We start from the raw sequence: 24,520 nt of genomic DNA, 5'->3' as shown, positions 1-24,520 counted from the left end.
GTTTTGCAAAGCAATCCATTGGGATGATTTATTTTTATTTTACTTAATATTTTTGATGATTTGCATAATTTGAACAATAAAGTTTCAAAAGTTGTAGTATCACATTCACTTAATTTATTAATTGAATTACCGGTAAATCATTTTTACAAAATAAAAGTTTTGGTACACCATCAACCAAAACCTACATGGGTATAACAATAACACCACAGATGATAGTAGTAGTAGAGCTCCTTGTGAAAGTATTCGTCCTGGGATTATTGCCACCTTACCGATTTCTACCGCCATGCAGTAATGTGACCAGTAGTGCGTTCCAGTTTTGAAGGGTAAGGGTGCTGGTCATAAGTTGATAAGTCCCATGTAATTGCACATGGGACTTCTCAACTTATGTCTCAGGGTGCTGGGCGTGGCAGCAGAGCCCCTCAGTTCTTTGCGATTCAAAGTTCGGAGTGGCACTGCAACTACTACGTACAGGCGTGTCGCTTACTACCAGGCGCACGACTTAACTTTGCCTAAAAAGCAAGTACCTATAGTGCCGTTATATATATTTTGTTATGTATATAAAGATTGTAAATGAAAAGATTTTATAACAATTTTTACTATGTTATTATTTGCTTGTTCACAACGTATCCAGAAGTAAAATTGCGCCTTGTTTTTACTAGCGTGTGGGGGACTTTTAAACATCCTTTTTAAAGGAGAGGATACGGAAACCGGAAGATCACAACTAGGGGGACTGCGCAATATTATGAACCACTATTTCTATCCATATTTTTATTGTTAATGGTACTCAAGGATAAAAACGACATCAAAACAACAACGATGATATAAACTGGTATATTACATTTGCGTGTTATTAAGCCTGCGTTTAAGCTGTATAAAATATCTATATATATATATATATATATATATATATATATATATATATATATATCCCTTTCGGACCCGAATAAATTTTCAAACGGAACTCTTCTACTTATCTGGACAGGGGCGTTCGTCACACGACTGGGCGTTAGACGAATTTTTTGACCTTTTATTATTTAAAATTTGTGCATCGAATATTCGCTGTGCGAGCACCAACTCATCAGTTCGAACATACTAAATCTATGGTTCGAACCACAGACATATATATAGTCTGTGGTTCGGACCATGTTTGTAAAGATTTTTGTGGTCCTACCTTTTTGATTTTTGTATTTTATTTATGCTTTTTTGTTCGGAATACTGCTTTGTAACAGCTAAACATAACAAAAAATACATTAATGATTTTGCTGCGATTAAGTCCAAAACATCATGCTTAAAACTATGTCATGTAACTAGCAAAAAAATATTAGTGATTTATTAAAAAAATATTGGCGGGCACAGACATATTTAGAATGAGGTCAGTGATGAAGACTATTGAGACACCCGAAATCAAAAGTCTCCGAAACCTCGTGATGCTGAGGGGTGCTCGTCCTCAGAAATAGAAGTCGAATCTCTAGACGACGTACCTCCGAGAACGCTTGTCATGTTATACAGGGCCGAAGTTAATATTTGTTGCCTTGTTAATTGTTGTTAATTGTGCGGCTCAAAATTTTATAATATTATAAATGGAAAATTGAAACAATGCGACAAAAGCATTAATATTAGTAATTAATAAAAAAAAATGATATTAAACACGCCGCCTAGCCTTATGAGTTGCAGTGCCATTCAGGTGAGAGTTAGAATGGCGGGTGTACCTTAACGGATCCTAAAAATGTGGTATCAAAAAAATGGACATAAATTGTACTATTTAGTACCTCTGTTTAAAAAAATTGTACCACCATCAGAACGAAATTATAGCAATATCAAACGTACGCCCGCAGTATTGACAATATGTAACTATAAAAACTTATTATTCCAAAAATGAGTACCTTAATAGTACACTAAAGTAAAAGAAACTGCAGCTCGAACTGCTGGTTAGTTTCTGAGATATAAAGCTAAAATTGTGCGATTTTTGAGTGTCGTGTATATCTTAACGAATCCTGACAAATTTGGTACCAAAAAAATGTACATAAATTGTACTATTTAGTACCTATTCTTAAAAAATGGTAGCGAAATTATAGCGCAATCAAAATTGTAAATATTTTCGTATCGTAACTTTTTTAATACCTTTCGACCATTTGTTTGGGTAGGCAAAGGTTCCACCATAAAGCCTCTTTATATGTCAGTATCTTTCCTTGTTTTGATTGAAAAGATTACAAGCGCGTGTCGTTAATACAGTTTATTTCAGAGCTTTAAATCGCGAAAATCTGCGAGGCACAGCCACTACGGCCCGTCACACTGGGACATAAATTGAAAGTCTTTTAAGAAAATTCACCAAAACCCTTACCTTTCAAAGGCAGAACGCAGTAATGCTTGGTGGCAGAAATCGGTGTTACGGTGGCAGTACTTCCCTGGACGAACTCTTTCACAAGGAGTTTTACTGCTGCTTACATTCGGATTTTAGGTGTGATAGGGTTAGAATCTTGACTAGGGTTGTATTTTAAATCTTCTCCTCGGAGGAGATCCGGGGCCTGGAATTCGTGGAACTATAGAGTATGTAAAATTACGATGGTACCTGTCCTGTAGTCCTTCCAGCTCCTCATCCTGCTCGCCAAGAGTCGAGTCCAAGTCAAGGTAGGGCCCGTAGTCACCGTCCTTGAACACCTGCAGTGTCGCATCGTCCAGCTGCAACAAAAACGTGGTTTTCAATTATGACAAACTTGGATGTCTCGTAGGTATAGCGACATGGTGGTTTGAGTTTTATTTAAGTGTCTAGTCTAGTTAAACGGGGGTTCCGTTACTGATTTTATTGTTTCTTAAGACGGCAACCTGGTTGACTATCGAGTGCAGTGAAATATCACCTAATACTAAAGAAGAGAGACCTCACCCAGTAACGGAACGTCTCTGGGTGCATTGCGGATGATAAAGGTCGAACCCATAACTTCAACCACAATGCACCATACTCTAGGAAAAGACCGCTTCTAAATTGGTCGTTTTGGGTAGTATTATCGTGTATCACTAATCTGTTGATCCTATTAGTTTCAGATCAAGTATTTAGTGATTGTCTGACGAATTTTGTTTCATTATCTGTAAAAAATAACCAATTTTTACAAAAGACTCAAGACTAAGTGGTTGCAAGAAAAATATCCAAACATGGAAGACGATTACCTAGTAGTCTGTCATTAATAGAGGCCCATATCTAGGTCAAAATATAGGTAAAAATGTGACTTTGTACATATTTAAGGTGTGTAGGTAAATAGATTTAAATGTTGTGTATGAATATGAAACTTGACCTACTTAGGATATTCGACAAAACGTCTACTTACAATTTAATTTTCTAATCCAATAGCTACGTGTAGAGTTTTAATACAAATATTTGTAACAAATATACCTATTACCTTACTGTACTTATATGGGTGTCAAGGAAAAGCTGAACCAAATCAGTTTGTTTAAAATCTAAACTTTCCAGTAATATTCGCTCTACACTATTGCTCAATGTTTAACCATGGTTTAATCCGGTTCATAAAATAAAACGAAGATTTCAATACTTTGATGAAAATCTTCTTTAAAAGTAGTTTACATAAAGCATCCATTACGCCAAGCATAAATTATTACTGTTTTAAAAATTCCGCGTTTGTTTTTCAATTTACTTACAAAACATTATAATAGATAACTTATCCTACGCATGTCTATTTATTAGACCATAGAATTCATCATTTTAAATTTATCATTTGTCTGATAAAAGTTTAAATTATGAAAGAAAGCAATATATTATTACTTATTACAGACAATGCGTAACAATGTGAAACAGAAAATATGGAGATTTTAGTTTCATATCGCGAAGCGCCATCTATGCGCTCTTAGTTGAACTATTACTAAAGTCCTACCAACATACACATTCGCGTGTGGTTCTTTTCGCAGTATAGCAACTACCATATAATATTTCAGAAAAGATCGAAAGATGGCGCAGAGTATGTTATTGCTTGTTTTATAAGTATATTTTTCTTCTTATGTCTTCTCATCTTCGTCATGAGACTCGAATCTTGCAATGAGACGTATAATCGTTGATATAGTAGTGTAAAATCGACTAGCAACTTTTCGAATCACGTGGATGTAAGTTACACGCAAGTTTACAGCGCTATATTTCAGGCAGATTGATTTATTTATTGTTAATGTGGCGTGGTATGGTGAATATGGCTTAGAAAAATTGGCGTACATGATGGGCTTATGTTGAACGCACGTGGGTTCCCTTCACACGTGTCTGAACTGTGTTGGCGCATCGCCAGCGTGCTGCATGTAAACTGGAGCGGGCTTCAAAATAGTCTTGTCTCTCATAGCCCTGCTGAACTGGACAAAATTTGGAAACATCGCGGAGAAAATTCTTTGGAACCATTGCATAATAAATAATTTATAAACAAAAGGAGATATGTTGTAGAATTTTGCAAAACCTATAAACGTTATAATAAAATTTTAACTAAAATATTAGATATTGTGAAAAATAGCATACGCATATCGGTTTTACTTCAATTACCAACTAGTTGCTTATTAGAAACTAGGAATAGTTCCATCATATTATATATAGCTCCAACTTTAATATCTTGTCGCGAAATTCATCTGTATTATGAGACGAGTCGACTCACTTTGAGTCAGAGACTGTGTGAGTCACAGACCATATAAGTGTGAGCAAACCCTGTTGTGTTATCATCTTACAAACTGGGTTTTACATATCACAGTACCTATTACATACTTAAAATAAATCGATTAATGAAGACACAGTAAAGACATACGTTTAAAAAATAATATATGGAAGCGAAGTGTGAACGTGTATTGTAAATATACCATTTTATATGGAATGTGTTAATATAACTTGTTAAGTTCCACATTAGTCTATTATTGTACTACAAATCAGGATATTTATAAAATTGAAGAAATTGTTACAATCCTCACGATAATTAACTAATTACATGCGTTTATTTACTATTGATATCCTGAGTCATGAGCATCTACTTAAAATAATAAAATGTACTCCATAATAGCTAATTAAAAGCGTTATAAAAAGGCATAGAGGGGTGCTGGTCCAGGACAAGAGTGTACTAACCGATCAATATGTACAAAGCACTGACGCGCGTTTATAAGGCGATATATGGGTGCCAGGATTCCTAGTGATTCGGAAGCTATTGCCTGGGTCGACACCAATTCGAAAAAGGCGTGAAGTATATGTATATTAACCCATTTGTAAGTGGCAGACCGGTATAAGAAAAGCAGCCTTCTTCTAAATCTATTCACTACCGGCTTTTGATGACATCCACGGAAAATGTCGGGGTGATCCTATTCATGCCGTAAGCCCAACAGCTTAAAAAATGATTATCCAAATAGTTAAGAAAACACGTCAATATTTGAACAGGGAAACCTTGACCCAACGTCGTAAATAGGTACAATCCAATGCCCATACATCGAAGAACAGGCTTAAAAATAGAGTATGAGCAAATCACAAGAAGAAATACGTGTATTAAGTAAACATTCCATCAAAATAACCACTCTTGCTTTGAAACTTTTAGAGTTTTGTCCACTGTGAACATAAGTAACTTACCGAAGATATAACAATAATAATAAAATTAGCTGGCGCCCGAATACGTCTGTTTAAAATAAGTATTTCGACACTGTACTATACTAATTTTCATATATATTGGTTTTCCTTATAAACTTTCACCCCCTAACTCCTAACTAAGATTTATTTATAAGACAAAAAGTGGCCTATGTCTTTCTTCTAGGTCCTATCTCTCTGTACCAAGATTCATGAGAATTGGTTCAGCGGTTTAGGCGTGAAAACGTAAAGACGAGAGTTACTTTCACATTTATAATATTAGTTTAGACGTTAATATTTTTTTTTACAAAAAATAAGCGCGCATTTGACCCCCATCTCACTTGACGGCAAGTGACAATGAGGTTGAAATAATCTTGAAGGAGAAAATTATGACATCACAATGTCGCTATTAGTTCCTATAGTTATTTTTTTGGATAAGGTAATGTCACATTACTACAAAACTTCGCTTATAACAGTTTTATGTCAAAAGATTTTGTTTTACTGAGTTATTGTTGTGACCAAATATTAGTGTATCCTTACCAATGATATTATACTTGTACCCTTACACACAAAATATAATCATTGTAGCCCTTGGCCCCGTGGGTGTTAATAATTAAGACCCAGTGGCGGATTTGCCCTAAGGTCCAGTAGGCCCGGGCCTAGGGCGGCCAGATTTTAGGGGCGGACCCATGGCGGACAAGACAAAGAATTCACTGATGATGACATGAAATAACTCAAAGTACCTAAATATTCTCAAGCTCACGCACGTTACGGCGGGCCGCACTGTATAACAATAATCTTCCTAAATCACTTTCGTACAATTTAAGTATAATTCTTATTTTTTTAATAACGTACTCAACATAGCCCCGCACTAGGGATACCCTGTGTCGCGGGTGCCATGGACACACATAGGCAACCACAAATTACACCCAAACTCACGAGAGAAATAAATGTAGGTCATACAAATATTTCTCCCGGCCCGGGAATCGAACCTGGGACCTGTGCGTGGCTGTCCGGCATGGTAACCGTTCGGCCACGGAGGCAGCTTAGATAATATGTTATATATCTAAGGCCTGGGGCCTAGGGCGGTCAAGACTGCATCCGCCACTGCTAAGACCATTCTCACACGGTGATGCCTATTGTAGTATTCCACGTGAGTGTGATATCTGTTTCACACTATGAGCGGTTATATACAAACCTTAGAGGATGGAACACATACAAATATTATATGTATTATTTTCAATTCCACCGAATTGCCAAAATAAGTACTTATTTATTATTGCAAAAGAATTTCCAAAGTGATCGTCCACATAACTATTAGATTACTTAAGTCATTTGTAAATAAAAACAATATTCTACATAAGTGGGTACTCAGTCATTTCATTACAGATTGTTTGGTAAACAAAAATTTAAAAACAAAACAATTAACGTACAATAGTGATTTTAAATAAGCCTCGTTAAAAGTTAATGTTAGTAATTAATTCTTTCGAAAATAAAGTACTTACAAATGTTTACAATGAACAATTTGTTTTTACAAAATAAAATACAAAAATGATGACTGATGATGAGGAATGTTCTGGAACCTTACTGTAACAATTTATAAATTAATAAAAAATATTATAAATGTTGTCGCATAGAAATTCTATTCTCTAACCCAGTAAAGTTTTATACCAAGAATTCAGCGTGCTCATTATGGCAAAAAGTTACCATCTTTTATATTTCGTAAAGCTTCCTTGCGAATTCTATGGCCCTGTTCATAGTTCTGATGTACTCCTCAGCATTATTATTACTCACTTTTGCTCGAAAGTTTAAGTTTTACTTTAATGATCATAAAATCATTGTTTCACTCGCATCCATTTGTCTATAACAAAATTTCCTAAGCAAGCGACGATAAGATTCTGTCTTATCGTATCTTATGAAGCTAAACATAAAGAATATAATCGGTTTTCGTTCTTGAACTATGAACGCACCGTAGAATATTTGCTCGAAAAGTTATTCATATGCATCTTTATTAATGATTTATTTTTCATTGCCTTACATTTACATATTTTTCTGTATTTATAAATTATAAAACAAAATACAAATCACATTAATGAAGATGACAAAATAATGTCTCATTTGTAGTAAATAATATTGGGAGTGTGTATTTTAAAATATGTATATAATTAATATATAATATATAATTATGAATACAAAGATCGAATATAGAAAAATTTCGTCGACCCGGTGGGACTTGAACCCACGTCCATGCTGCACCGTAGCATTGCTCTTTACCAACTGGGCTACTAAAATTTTTCTGTGTGTTCGATCTTTGTATTCATAATTATAACAAAACTAGTGGAGTTATTTTACAAAAATCACACTTAGTATGATGACCATCGACAACCTGCTTGCTCACAAACATATTCGGTTATGTTCTCATGTAACTAAGAGCAACTAATAGTAATAATGGAACCCTTTTGAGTACATGACCATTAACTACGTGGTGCGGTCAGACTTTATCGTCGTTTAAAATGAAAATGGTCCCATATTGCGTTAACATATTATAAATATTAGTTTATTACGTCCTGAAGAAGTGTATTGTAAAACAAACCGCAACGAGCTCTCGCGGTATTATAGATACAGTAAACTGGTTGTGTAACCGATCTCAGACAATGTAAATTTTTCTAGGCTAGTTGGCGTCTACATCAGTCTAAATATAGTTTACATAATTATAATAACCGCTATCAAAGTAGAGTCGTGTTTTTCACACTACGAATTAGGATTTGGCGAATAGTTACTTAATTAACAGTTTATCGTATCTTAGAAATTTAGTCGTTCGCGCCTTTGACATTGTAGCACTAATGAACATAAGTACTGTAAAACGGCCTCTTCACTTGAATCCGTACGACTATTTATCACAAGCGGAATGACTTCGACTTTATGTACTTAATAGAATGTTGATTAAAATATAGAGAATATTGACGTGAGATCGAGTGTTATTTTTAACTGACTACAAAAAAGGAGGAAGTTCTCAATTCGTCTGTATGTTTTTTTTGTATATATGCTACGCGATAACTCCATTTGTGAACCGATTTGGATGATTTTTTTTGTTGGAAAGAGGGTACTTCACTAGTGGTCGCATTTAAGTTTGAAGAAAATATTCCACCTCTAAGTGTGGCAAACTAGGGGATGGATTACTTTTGAGGTCGTTTTTTTAATACTCTTTACTGATTTATCACAGGACGTAATCAAACCTATGAACTTAATATAATGACATGCGGAAGTACGAAGCAGACTTAAAACAGATAAATTGGATTAGGATAAAGCTGGGGACAGTTTTCCAAATCTTTACGTGGCGGATTAAACTTGAGGAATTAAGATTTTTTGTACTAAGATGAAATATAACCATTCTGTTAAATAACAATCCTAACTTTCAAAGTCATACTATAATATAATGTAATTTATTTTATACATGAAAATAAACCATAAATCTTAACGTAATAATCGTATGTTATGTTACTCGTGATCTTGACAGTATTTATTTTATAAACTTTACACTTACGTATTCATACATATACCCGCAGCCGACACATTAGCACTTCACGTATTTACATAGCGCAAAAATATCATGCACGAGCTGGGTGACAGCTCTAGTCTATCGTGATAGAGCGATGCGCGTGGTTTTTAGGGTACCGTACATATACTAGAAAAAAGAGACCCTTGTACTTTTATGATGTCTTCGGTATTTTCTATCCGTAAGGTTGTTTTTAGGGATGTAACGATAACGATACCGATACCGATATATCGGCCGATATAATCGGCAGGCCGATATATCGGCAACGCCGATACAACACAGCCGATATTAACCAGTTCAAAAAGCGCGCGAAACGTACGACGCGTGCGACGTTGCCGCTCTTGTATAATATAAATGTTTTTTTTCCATTCTCATTACTGATTTTTTATTAATTAAGTATTTTTCCTTCAGTTCTCAGGGCCTAAATTAATAATAATGTGGTGTTTCATACATATGAAATAAATAACTTTGAAGGGAGACGTGTATATGTATACGTATACCTGTATGTCTACATATGTGATGTTTACATATGTGATGTCAATATCTTAATAACTCAACATCTTAATAACTTCCGTCAAATTTGTTTAACAAACATGAAGCACTTATCTACGCCATCAATATCGGTATCTGTATCGGTATCGCCGATTATTTTTGTTTAAAATCGGTATCGGTATCGTATCGGCAAAAACATGTATCGTTACATCCCTAGTTGTTTTCCTTAACATCTGTACACAGTTATAGGATTTAGTGGATTGTGGATTACCCAAGGAAAGAATTTTGAAAATATTAAAATTTTCTCTCATTTTAATATTTCCAGAATTCTTGGGTAATCCATCAAGGGGATTAAAAACTTAAAATAGAAAAACTAGGCCACTAGAGTTTACTCGGAGTATTACTTGAAATGACACAAACTATTTTCTTTCTATTAAATTTTGCACGGTTTTTGAATTATTTACAAAACTGCGCAAGTATACAAGCTCACAAATTTGAAATAATAAGGCTGATGTTGGCCTATACAACATATTTAACAAAAAAAAACCTAGTAAATAAATACAACTGATATATTTTGTAACGACGAAATACTGAATATACCTTACTAGGCTGATAAAAGCTGTTGTATTTGACAAAAATGTTAAACCGATTGTAAAAGCCGTAAATAATCATGTCTAAAATAATTTCAATAATAAGGTTTCGAGTAGTAGTAGTGTTTTGATGAACGATTCTATATATTTGTTACGTAACTAACACTCCAGGTTATGTTCCAAATATATTTAGAATTTAAGTAGTAAAAACAAATGACGTGAATGAAGTTCTTGCGGAAAATAAAATATTGAGCAGGGAAACGTACGATCTATAAAGACAAAAATACAAAGTTCATAAATATGAATAACTAAAGAGTTCTTCCTGAATGTATTAATACTAATAATAACAATAAAAAATGGATTAATCCATGAAATAGATTTATCCATTTTTCCATGAAATCAATTTTTCGTACAAATGTAACACATAAAAAATAAGGGTTTTAATTCAACCCCTCAGTGAACCCAACGAATTGTACGTAATAAAAAACTTGATATTGCATCCTGGAACGTGGCCGTAATATTATTGTGTAATAAGATTGTGTCTTTGATATTATTATTGCTTGGTTGTCAATGACATAATTATTATATTCGTGCGGCTCATATGTTTCCTTATATTTCGTCTATCCAAGGACATCTTTTAGGCGATTTTTTGCCACAGTGATGAAATTTGAAATCCAAAAATAGATGAGAACATTTCTTGAACTGGATGTTTATGGGTAACCATGAACCTGTATTGCATGAAACACAATATTTATTTTTGAATGAATAATTTTACAAAAGAAACTCTTTGCAGTTCTTTAATAAATAATTGCTTTAACTGAACATGACTTGGATGATGACAATCAACTTAAAAATAAAAAGTGCCCTTTGGTTTAATTTTTTTTAAAGTTTCATGGCTTGGTTGCAAGACCTTAGGCCAATCCTATTCGCAATAGGCTATAGACAATTAAATAGAAAACAAATGAAAATATATAAAATTTACATATCAATTAAATCGCTAAAATGTAAGATAACTGCAGGGCATATCAAAGCATACCGTCCTGATTAACAATAATAGCCGAGATATTATGACATGAGCCCACCTGAGCCAGTCATTTGAATGTAGAGCAGATAATTTTAGCCAAATACCACGACGAGTTCACATCTCTCAAAAACAATACAGGTGTTCGTAGAAGCGGGAGTATAGTCGGAAATGATGTCCTATTAACTCTTGTAGGTTTTCGAGAATAGAATTTTCAAGTTATATATGCATACGTAAAAACAGAAGATTATAAATAATTTACGTATAAAACTCCAAGCGACTGAAAGAGTATACAAATGAGCTGGTAATAAACATCGGCTTCCAGTCAGTAAACCAAACAAAATGCATTAAATAGATGTTGAGTTTAGCAAACAAAAGTTTCATGAAATTTCAAGGTGGCTCATCTGTTTACATACAAACATAGTCGTAATTATAGGTATCTGGTGAGATTCCAGAATGCTGGTGCTGATTTCAAACCATAGATGTTGATGACGTAACACTTAATTCATATTCTATTTTAGTACAATTAAAACGCACGGGATACATATGAACTATAGAAATAAGGAATAGAATTTAAAATTTAAGAAATACCAAAGACTCTTTATACGGAGCTTGATATTAATACAGGGGCGATCAAAATTATTGTGTAACACTTACCCGGTGTGGTGCGTGCAGCAGTCGATGTACAGCGGCTATTTGATACGACAATGGTATTGTAGTATTGAAAGTGTGATACAAAGGCCGTGGAGGTTCTCTCACATTATATTCCATAAAGGGATCCGAGTCGTCTAGATATTGGACCCGGCACACGAACGAATCCTGTGTGGGTTGTATTTGCACGTCCCTCATGGTGCCGTTTATCCTATTATCACTTACTTTTACTAATTCAATCATTTTTTCTGAATATTTCAGTTATTATTTTGTATACACTAAAGTCTACATCACAGTCCAATTTTGAACATTATCACAAAGCACTAAAGAAATAACGAATAATGGTACGTTATTTTGGGTTAGGAAGGAGCCGGCACTTTTGTTTTTTAAGTTTTGTTTTGTGATTTGGCGCGTTTGGAGCAACGGTCGCGGAGTGACTGGAGCGATTATGCCAATGGAAGCGTTTACGTGACGAGCTTAGCACGTGTTTGTTGATTGCACTATAAACTCATGCTGTACGTTTTTAGAATATTTTTAAGGATGCGGTAAACAAACTGATTATACATAGCACTAATGTGCGAAAATAGGGTCACATCTATGTAATATCCATCATCCGTACGTCCTATCAGTCAAATAAGTTTACTTATGTCTGGTTAGATAATTACTTAACGATGAAAAGAAGATAAATCATCATAGCCATATATTAGAATACGAAGATTACCAAAAGACTAATGTTCCCTATCGAAAAAGTCAATAGAAATTTCAGTGACACAACTGACTAGAACTACTACAATTTGGTGTTTTTCCAAAAATCTGCTGCCTTACTTTTTAGAACATGCCTTCTACCAAAACGATAGTTAAGCTCTTTACACTTTTATTTTCTTTCGTAATTTAATGCTTTAACCCAATTAACGAGATTAGTTATCACGAAAATGATGAGAATCAGCGTCTTGAGTCCCTGATAATATTTATGGCCGTGGAAGGGCCATTAGCGGACCGATTTCGTCACTCTGCTAATCCGGGAAGTGTCGAAACGAAAGTTTAACTTATTTACACACTAACAGTTTTCAGTTGACTAATCTTTCACAGTTAGTTCTTTTTATAGTTATTTGTTGTCATTTTTATTTTTCTGCCAATGATAACTTGCATACCACGCAAGGACTATCCCTGTTCATTAGACTTGCCCGTATCCAATAGTTCTGCGTGAACTTTTTGAAGTGCTATTTATTTCGTTTATAAAATAAAAGTGAATTGTGTAAGTTAAAACGTAAAAGGTAAAACCCTCGCCTGAGAGGAGACTCGTTTCCAGCAGTGGGACGTATTGATGTACGGGTTGATGATGATTGTATAGGTGTTTTTTGTTTAGGTATGTGTAAATGCACCCCAAAGGATCGTCAGTAGTGTAATTTAGCAATAAAGGTTAACGTACATAGGGACATTATATGTAGGTACGTACATGTATTCGTAAGGGAACTAATCTGATCTCTTTTTATAATAATGAACGAACGCAAGATATATAATACCTATTGAAAGGCCATCAGTTACAGTGACAACAATTTTTAGTAAATTATAAACGGCTCTGTAAATTGGCAAGATGTAGGTGGTAGTACCACTCTGCAATAAATTTCAATCAATTGGTAGAACCAATTTGCTGATTTTTAAATTGACAACGGTGTACCTATTTGGGAAGCAATTGGTGGTCTGTTGTATATAACACAATAGCGTACAAAAATGATGTATGCGACGTGATCGTACTTTGTCTATTAGTTTACGTTTTCTGTTACCAGGCGATATTTTTTTAAATTTTCAAAATGTATGTATAGTTGTGTATTTATTACAGAATAATTTTTGATTTGTCCCAGTTATTCATCAGTGATATGTATAATTATGGATTACCTACTACTTTGGAATACTGGAGGCAACCAGCACTAAATAATTTATACATGTATTTTTTAATAAAAGCAATTCGTTTATTAGATAGCGAAACATTCCCAAGTTCGTAGTCGGGAAATCGTTCCCTGCGGTCGTTGCCCCGTTCGCACGCGCCGTCGTTATGTTTCTACAATTCATCGTGCTATTAATTGAGAGGACACGAGAAAAAATCATAAATAGTTTTTGTAGTTAATGGAACTTTACCAAATTTTTGGTTCCACATGTAAAGTCACAAGTAATTATTTATTTTTTTAAGTTTATTGTGTAAAGTAAGTGATATCTATGTACGCTAGCACATAGATATCGTTTAATTCGGCAAATCCATAAAGACAAAGAAAGTAGGAGTCGTGACAATCTAGAGGAGTTTCAAAAACCGCTTAATTTGAGGGACGTATCTAGTGCAGATCTATTACAGAAGTTAAATATAAATAATATCATATTTTCTAAGCAATCAAAACCATTTAAGGGGCAATTCATGTTCTATAGGAAGATTCTTGTTGTTATGAATTCAACATTTTTCATTTTAGAACGCCAGACTAGAGATTATCGTGAAACAAAAGCTTTAAACAAAAGATTATCACAACTTCCGCGTACTTGAATAATGAAAATCCAGTAAAAGGTTCTAGTTGCTTATACCCTAATGATATTTTAAAATAAATTTTGTAAACAATAAATTCGAAAAAAATATATTTATAAAGAGCAACCCTCAAATTTTTATTTCACACATTATTCTTAAGAATTTGTCTTTGTATAGAGTTTAATCAATTTGAAGATATGAAATGTAATTTGTTTACTTGAACGCTATTCTATAAACCAACTTCATAAAGGAAGACTTGTACTTCATTTTCTTTCGTGTGTATGTGAACATTACTGAACGGATTTCGATGAGTCTTTTTTTGTTGGAAAGGGAATACGTCTTTAATAGCGGCTCCATTTATATTTAAAGAAAATATTTTACATCTAAAGGTGGCAAATTAGGGAATTAATCTGGTTTACCGAAATAATATAGATAGATAACGCATACACTCAACATAGCCCCTCACTAGGGAAACCCTGTGTCGCCGGTGCCATGGACACACACATAGACAACCACAAATTACACCCAACCTCACGAGAGAAATAATTGTAGGCCATACAACTATTTCTCCCAGCTCGGGAATCGAACCTGGGACCTCTGCGTGGCAGTCAGTGGTAACCGTTCAGCCACGGAGGCAGTTTCAATTCATCCACTTTCCGGTAACCGATTTCAATAAAATTTGACACATAGGTGTAAGTATTTCCATAGGTCATTCCAATGAAAATATAAAAAAATATATATTTATAATAATAATAATAATAATAATAATATAATAATAATAATAATAATACCGCCTCTCCCATTTAAAAATTCAAAATTAATTTTTTAGGCCTTGGGAGAGGCGAGAGTTTAAAATAAATACGAAAATAATAATAATAATAATAATAATAATAATAATATGAGCTTTATTTATCTACATTAAATAATAATTTAGCCTTAAATAACATAATCTGAAGTTACACATGTAGATAAAAAGGCAAGAGTCTCAGCTTGAGCTGTTTTTTCAGACTTTACCTTTTTGGTGAAACGCTACATTTAATTCTGTAATATTAATAATATAATAATTCTGATTATCGAGTTGATATATTTCTTTCTTCTATCTTTCTATTCATTTCTATTTGATATAACTTAATAAAAATTCATATTGTTAAAATAAAATAATTTGTAAATTATAATGTAGAGTAAGTTGGAATGTATCTTTGTAAAATTGTAAAAACAAAGTATTTCATCATAATTAGGTAAGTTGAAAATGTAAAATTCAGTCATTATCTATTAAATGCACAATAATCTATTCAAGCATTATTTACTGTATTGATAAAACGAATGAACTCTGTACAACGAACGACTCCTCAAAAATGAACGAACTCTCAGAAACGAACGTTTCCTAAATCCCGCGTACAAGATTGGTTGTCAGATTTATTTACACGAAATTAGTTTATACTTACCTAGTTACTTTTGAGCTAAATTCATTACTTATCCTAGTTCTTTTCAGATTCTGCACGTCTTTGATAGCCCTTACAATTTGTTTTTGAAGCCCTATTTCGTAATCGAAGATTAATTTCGCAATTTGCTGGCTAACGGTCTTAAATTACTTTTACATTACTTTGCTTAGGCATAGATTTCAATCTAGACGTGTCCTAGAAACCAACTGAAGTGATTCTTTGCATTCAGTTCATGTAAATTATCTCATAAAGATTCAGATTACTATTATTGAAACATGGATTTTGCCCATTGATTTTCGTGTGCTTTTAAAACCTAAATAAAATTCAAATCTATAGTGCCCTAGTACTTTATTTCCTAACACAGAAACATAGTCACATATACGTTTCTAAAATATTAAAAACGGTAAAAGTTTAAAAAAACAAATTTCGCGAATGTTTTGAGATGTCATGTAGGTAGAGCCAAGTCTAGCGGTATTTTTGCTATTGATTTTCCCATTATCAAATTATTCAATGACTACAAAAATCTTTACTTATAAAGACTATTTGGTGACTAACAAATACGCGGCACAGGTGGCCAAACATAAAAGTAGCATGAAAGCAGGGCGCATCTTTGCGCTGTATGATTACGTTATATAATTTACATTTTTTTACCACTCATATTTACCACTCAGTTACATCATAATATTATTATAAACAATATGCTTTTATTAAAAAAAAACAAAAGCTAGCTACAATCGTCTCTTGCAAACAATATTGTTTTAGAACTTATTGACTTCGCATATAGTTTTATCGTAAATTAAAGGATAAATATGTGTTTGCGCCAGCTTTTATTTATCGCAGATTAATATTAAGAACAAATTATTCACTTTTTCACTGATTCATTAATTTTTTCAGTTAAAATTTATTCCAGTAATTTGAAACAGAATGAATGCAAATCAATAATTTAAACTATATTTATTATATAACTTTATTTATATATTTATCTTTTTGTTACTTTCATAGGAATATTTAAAAGTGCATCATTTAAAGCGTCTGTCTAGGTTTAGGTACTTTATGACGAATGTTATAGGTAGTGTGTCCAACCGCGCTATAAAATTTGCATTATATAGAGAGTTGGACAGTGGGGTAGAACCCAATCAACTCGCCTGTGTTTCAATCGGGTTTTTACCCAAGTTTTAACTCATTTCTTTCCAAAATCGTGGGCAGAAACATTATACGCGTAAAATAATACGGAATTTGGTCATACTTTTGGGATTTTCGATTTAAAAAATCTTTCTTAGACGAAAAAGAGGCAACTCCATACAATACCCAATTCGCAATTCTGTGGATCTCACTCACTAACTGGGGTTGCACATTTTAATAAAAATCGTATCGTAATGTGCATCCAATATAAGTGTATACGATAATACCTTTTTGCATCGTTTCAAATAGTAAGGCAAAATACGTAAGCAATAAACATTTTGTAATAATTAACGCTTGACATTTAAACAAAACTCGATTTACAAAATATTTAGTTGTAAATAGTTATGCCTCGATTTCGGGTGTTAAAGGGTTTTAACCCGATTAAAACTACAAAGTGCTTTGTCAAAGTGCCAGTTTAAAACCCGGGGCCTTGCCCATCTCTGATTGTAAATCTTAAAAATGTGTAGTAACTGAACTCCAAACGTATCGCTTTATATGAGGAACATACGTCATATTAAGGTCTTTTACTGCCGTAGTGGTTAACCGGTTAACCACTACGGCATTGTAGACTCTCACTAATAAATCGATGGAATCACCCCACGCACCCCTCATATTGTGCTCGCGATCAAGGAGAGATGAAAATTTTAAAAAGGTCTCCTGTATATTCATGTTGTCCTGGTAGTTCAACTGCAAAATGTGACGTTTTACAGGGAGTGTATATAACGCCCTCTAGTATCGCAATGGTGAACCATCAGGTACCCTAAGCACACCTTTAACGAGACCATCCCAGCCACCCCACCATAAAGTTCTCGCATTCCCGGATAGGGGGCATGAATCTTAATGATTTCTCCTGATGTTCATGTTATCCTGGTAGCTGTATTCCAAGATTTGACGCGCCACAAGTGGTCAACACTAGCGCCCTCTAGCGATTTTGTAGTGTATCCTCGGGTACCCTAGGCGACAACTAATGCATTTGTCCACCCTTCTATCCAATTCTCTGTGGACATGCTGTGGACTTAGTTTTCGCAGTTCTAGACAGATGTAGTAAAATCAAGCTTTTTTCTCAAATTGATAATGTCTGGCACAGAGAATAGACAAATCTCTCAATACTCATGTTCTCCTGGTACCATGATGCATGAATATGGCGCTCTACAGCCGGTGGCGCGGCTACTGCGGCGAAAAGGGCGCGGCCGTAGCGGTGGGAGCCGGCAAACCCCGATTATTTTTCATGTGAAATATTCTAAAATAAACTACTAAGTTTCGTTCGTTACCTATTTTGACAAGAAAGGAGGAATTGTTATTTTCTTGTATGCATGTTTCGCGAGAACAATTTGTGAACTGAATTTGATGATTCTTTTTTGTTGGAAAGTAGACCTCAGTATTGGTGCCATTTAAATTTGAATGAATCCGGTTTCGCGAACTTTCCGGTAACCGATTTCTATAAAACTTGACAAATAAACGTAATTCCAAAAACTTTTGAGTTCGATTTTTTAATAGGTACTCTGTACTGAGATTATTTGCTCAATTGTTATTTCTCACTTAAATAACACGTGAAGAAATAAAAGATAATGACAGACTAAGATTTTATCTTTTGTTAATTTCGTGATCGTGATATAATTAAATGAGAATGTAAAAGAAAAGACTAATTGGAAAATTACCAAATTTTATGAAAATGTAATTGTCTAATAAACACGTTGGTAAAATACAAAACATTACAGAGTACTAAAGCGCCCTCAAAAGTCATTCATACCCTAGTTTGCCACCCTTAGAGGTGGAACATTTTCTTCAAATTTAAATGGGACCACATCTGAGGTACCGTCTATCCAACAAAAAAAGAATCATCAAAATCGGTTTAAAAATATGTAGTAAATATGTACAAATGTAGTTATTGCGTAACATTCATACAAAAAAACATACAGTCGAATTGAGAACGTCCTCCTTTTTTGAAGTCGGTTAAAAAGAGGACGTAGAACAAATTCATAAAATAAATAAATAACTGGGATTTTATCTAAATATTGATAAAATACATACAAAAAAATAAGTAATAAAATATTGTATGTACAATTTCAAAAGACCTTATTTGGAACAAAGCATTCTAACAAAAAAGAATATTATCTAAACAAAACGAAAATAGTTTCATTTCCATGATCTTACATACAAAATTTCATTTCCAAAAAAGAGTGAAGTTTGTCTAGCATAGGTTTCGAACCTAGGACCGTAAGGGAACGCCCTTATGAGCTTACTTGACGGGTGGGGACAACGACAGCGACGCGACGTTGCCTGTCACAAACCACTGCAAAATTTTTGCAATATAGTTAATTAGTCATCACGGTCGATCATCAAAACGTCCAAATGAAACGCTTTTGTAATATTTACTAGGAATAATAAGGAGTTTGATAAATAATATGAGCGATATGATATAAAGAAAGTACAATAATTACAACGTGGCCTGTTAAAGAATGTAACCACAGCTTAGAAATATTGCAGCTATTCGAAAGTTCGTGTCGAATGTTTCTGTTGTGGTCCGCGTCAAATGTTTTTACAAATTTACTTCATTGAAAAAAAAAAAAACTATGAATTTAAGTAAATTATTTCATGTTTCCCTATTAGAATATTTGCACTAAGTATATGAAAAAGTAACCACCCACAACATAATATTATTTTGTCTGATTTGGCCTACATACAGCACGACAGCTTTTCGTATTCAACAGAATGTTGGAACAATATACATACATCCTTAGGTCATGATACTATGTAACGTCTGGCACATTCAAATGTAATTTAATAGGATATAGTAAAAAAGTGACAAAGGACTAATTCACATAGAACGATGATATTAAAAAATCTCCTCTGTACTCATGGTGCCCTGAGTAGCTGTTCAACGAAATTTGACGATCCACTGGCGGAAAATACTAACAATATTGGATTGGATAGGACCTCAGCCCACTCCTGTCTGTCATGGATCTGATATTCACGGACACATAATTGTCGTAAACTGATGTTAACTGTACACAATCAAAGATGAAAACTAAGTGCTGAGATTCGAACCCATGGTTTTCAGCGTGCGAATCAAACACTCCTCCTCTTAAAAATACAGAAGTTTGGTCTTTGCGGGCAGAGTGGCATTGCAACGGGTGGGGCGCGGTAAGAGGCAACCTCAGTATTGATTTTATGCATGTCTAGAAAATTCCTCTTCTTATGTAGGCTTTTATTTAAATTTACAGGTCCTTTATAGGTTTTACAGGTGTAACAATCGCGAAAACCTAAGAACTCGTTATGAAAACAGTCAATTTTAATTATTGCAATTTAAATAAATTATAAAAAAAACGTTCTACCAATTTTACAGAGAAATAAATAGATATATTATTCGATATTGTTTAAATACCTGCTTTCGGAGTTATTTAAAAATATTATTCAGATTTATTTGTAATTTCATAGGACTTCTCGCTATATAACTCGCTCAGGTTGTAAAAAGAATGCCTTCATATGACTTCGCTATAACACCAAAAATTTAACCTATTTTCGAAATGTAAAAAAAAATCAGTTATGACAGACGGTAAGATAAACAAATACTGGGATTTCGTTTTACAATTTTGAGACAGACCACTTTTAATTTAGGATACGTATAGAATGACATCAAATTATACTATATAAACAAGAATGTGAAGAAAATGTTAATAAGTACTTTTTAAATCTCCTCTATCGATGACAATTTACACAATATCACCCACATGTCACCTAATATTGGAAGTTAGTGTACTGCTTGAATAAAATGCTATATTGTTGGTGACCATCTCTGATCGTGACGCGCCGCTGTGACCTACGAATTGAACTTTACAGTCCCGTGTGTAGACAAAGTCACGATTTTACGAATATAATATAGTTAATTATATAAATTCAAATGAAGACAACAAATATCTTCTATTTTTAAATTTTTTGAAGTTGTACTATTACATTATCGAGACCGTATTATTATACCGCATTCAAAATAACAACGAACAAACAGAAAGTATAAGAATAAGAAGGACGATATTTCGAAGAGGAGAAGGAAAGACATTGTGGTACAAGTACCTAAAGTAAATACAACTTTTGAAAACTGACAATTCAGCTAACTATCGCCCATTTGTACAATTTAATTAATAAGGAATTAGAAATATACGTCAAAAGTTATAGAGACTGCAAGAAAGTTATATCAAAATGGCTACAGTCGAAATCGTATGAGGAAACCGAAGATCTATTAGAACACTTGCTTTAAAAACACTAGTTTTCTAATCTATGGCAAATAAATGCACACAAACTAACACACACACACACACACACACACGTTTTAAGATTCAAATTATATTTAAAATTAGAAGTTAAGAAAGTTGAAAATAATTTAAAAAAAATTGTTTTGACGATGTTTGGAAATGTAAAAATTCAACACTAAATAAAGTTTAGGTTAAAAATATTATATATGCATTTATAGCTATGGAAGCCTCCTGACACAGGCTTGATAAGCTTGATAGGAGATACCATCCACTGTTAATGTAAAGTTCATTGTATTATAGAAATAAACATTGTATTTTTTAACCGACTTCAAAAAAAGGAGGAGGTTCTCTATTCAACTGTATGTTGTTTTTTTTATATGTATGCTACGCGGTAACTCCGGTATTTGTGAATCGATTTTCATGATTATTTTTTTGTTGGAAAGAGGGTATCTCCGTAGTGGTCCCTTTTAATTTTGAAAAAAATCATTCACCTCTAAGGGTGGCTGTTCACGCATGAAGATTCATTTTTATAAATAGCACTAAAATTTTATTATTATAATGGTTGATTTTGCTATTCTCCAATTCAAGGCGTTTTTCTCTCTCGATATACTTTGAGAAGTGATAACCCATTTTTATTGTATTTTAGTGGCGAACTAGGGGAATAATCCGGGTTTGCGCGCTACCCGGTAACCGATTTCAATAAAACATGGTAATTATATGTAATTCTACGTACTTTTGAGGTCGGTTTTTTTAGTACTCTGTACTGAGATTATTATTTATTTATTATATGTAAAAAAATAATAAACACTGAAAGGAAAGAAATAATACAGATTGAAAGGGTCACTTTAAAGGGTTCAACAAAACAGACTAGACAACCATTCCTTTTATGTAGGTAATTAATAATAATGTCAACTTTCGTACCTTGTAGGCTTTCCGTGTTCAATAAAAAAATATTAAAATTAACACAATACAATATATATTTACACAAATTATGTCTCAGTAGTAGCATAGAACTTTACTCAGTAGTAAGGGCTACAAGATTTAAGAAATAAGTAAAGTAAATTTAGTAAGTAATTATGTTAATAATTTTTGAGGTCCTGACCCCTACATAGTAGAGCAGGCGCCTTCCAAAAAGTGTATTTGTAAAGAAATTATATTAAGAAAGGACAGTACCGTTGTACGGTTTGACCCTAAGTAAATCCAATGAACACTTTGATATCGTGTTTTAAATCGATCCCAATGCCATCTAGCGCGTGGCGACGGAACTAAACTATTATACGAAACTTTATTTTCCCTAAAGAATCTAGCTATAAGTAATAGGATATGTGTAAATAATGTTAAACTTGTTTTAGGACATAACTTTCGCCCCTGGGCGTGGAATGAGAGGGAGAAACGCCAAATCATCACTGTTAATTCCGTCCTAGTATATGAATACAAATTGTTGTCGCGAGTGCCTTTTTTGTTTAAACAAATTTAGTTCAACTTCAAAAAATTTTAGTTTATGTACATAATACGTTGAAATGTTTCTCCCTGTACATGTCTTTAACCTTATCTGGTTCAGGTAACCTAGGAAATATTCCTGCTACGGAACACTCCTGGTACAGGACTCGGAAGACAACGATAAACAACACTTTTGCTGTTGATTTTTATTTCGGTCCTATTATACCGTAACTTCACTTATTGAAGGTTGATTCCATCATCTGAAACATGATCCTTTAGAGCCTTTGGAGTTAAGTACTTATGAGACACAGCAAAATGAGAGTGTTACTTTTTGACAACGGTTTTTGTCTTGCGTTAGGTTAGGTACGTTGCATGTAACTATCACATTCTATTGTGCTCAATAGTTTGTACTGACAGTTAAACGGCATTCCTGCCAGGTATTATTATTTTGACAGTGCGGCGTCATTAAAGCGGGTATTCTATTCTAATTCGGGCGGGTTACGTAACTTGCGTGGGCCGTGGCCGAGTGTGGCTTGTGAAATATGCGAAAATGCGGGTTAAAGTACTGTTGATAACATAAGTTTCACATCACACACTTCTTGGGTGATATTTTATACTCCTTTACCGTTAGAGCACTGAAACTTGACATAGTAAACTTTTAATTCGTAACTTAAATCTCTTTGCTGACTTGAAAAAATTGAGATTTATTATTGATACATTCTTTTGGTATGTTCCACAAATGCCCACTAAAAAAGATCTCCAGCCTTAAGTTTATTTAATTTTTTTCCACAAATCCCCACTGGCGTCATACATGCTACGCAGTGGGGATTTGTGAAAAAGAATTTCTCACCAAGATATTATTTTATATATTACATAAAATTTTGAGGTAACGGGTTCGTGGTTTGCCGAACGAACGAACCTGTTGAAGCTTTCAAACTTTTTATAAGAAATTTAATAAAATTAAAAGAATGAAAGGGATTTTTAATTGCGAATTTGTGGAACATACCTTTTTTCGTTGTTGATTATTTTATATTTTACACGAAAGCAGTCCAGTGGACTGAAATTTTATTTATTAGTAGAAAGAACATAATTAAAATCTTAAATTTTTTGGCCATGTGATGTTTTTCCCTTTCATACTATGTTTACTTTAATTTTCCATAGATTTGCGATTAAACTATTACCCATATGAATCTAACATCATCACTATATTAGTCTAAATTTGTCTACTGTTGGAAAAAAATATCCTTTACCGTGACCTTCTAAGACAACGAAATTAACTAGACCCGAAATTAACTCGTCTATAAAGTGTTACCAAATACGCAATAGTAAGATTTTTTGTAATCAAAATATTGCAACACTGAGTTTCATCGATTTCCGATGAAACTCAGTGTTCCACTTGGTAAACTTGTACTTTAATAATAATTATGCACTATCTTGATGTCTTCAGACATGTTCTGTTAGGTGATTTGCAAATTTCGAACACGCGAACAGGCGTCGTAGACCGCACATTGTTGCCAATGTGATATTATCAATTTATTAGTACATAAACAGTAATAATAAAGATGTAAAATACTATATAACAAACTACGTGACGGCCGAAAACACAAGACGCTTTTTTGATATCTGTTTCGCGATGGCGCGGTTTCATAACGTATGTGTTGGTACATAATAATAGAAATGCCATGTTTAACTACTATATCATTTTGATTATACTGTGCAGTTACTGGAGCACATTTCAGGCGTGATGCAAGTAGTAATTAGGATGCAATGTAAATTTATTGTAATCGCGGTGAAAGGCACAATGCTTGT

The 24,520-nt window shown here is 33.6% G+C and overlaps 1 protein-coding gene across 3 annotated transcripts in view; it reads right to left on the bottom strand.

Moving 5' to 3' along the window:
• LOC113233202 (FH1/FH2 domain-containing protein 3) overlaps positions 1 to 24,520 on the bottom strand; it is a 63,060-nt gene that overhangs the window by 16,667 nt on the left and 21,873 nt on the right. For 2 of the 3 annotated variants that reach the window (XM_026468273.1, XM_026468419.1), the window contains exon 3: positions 2,570 to 2,679. In XM_026468273.1, the coding sequence (XP_026324058.1) occupies positions 2,570 to 2,679 (110 nt within the window). Of the gene's footprint in view, positions 1 to 2,569; positions 2,680 to 11,894; positions 12,212 to 24,520 lie in introns of all 3 variants that reach the window. The other variant, XM_026468350.1, reaches the window with a different exon arrangement.

The sequence above is a fragment of the Hyposmocoma kahamanoa genome, unplaced genomic scaffold (genome assembly GCF_003589595.1).
Source record: "Hyposmocoma kahamanoa isolate Upper Pololo Valley unplaced genomic scaffold, ASM358959v1 100021, whole genome shotgun sequence".
NCBI lineage: Eukaryota > Metazoa > Arthropoda > Insecta > Lepidoptera > Cosmopterigidae > Hyposmocoma > Hyposmocoma kahamanoa.
This window is presented reverse-complemented; position numbering and strand designations above follow the sequence as displayed.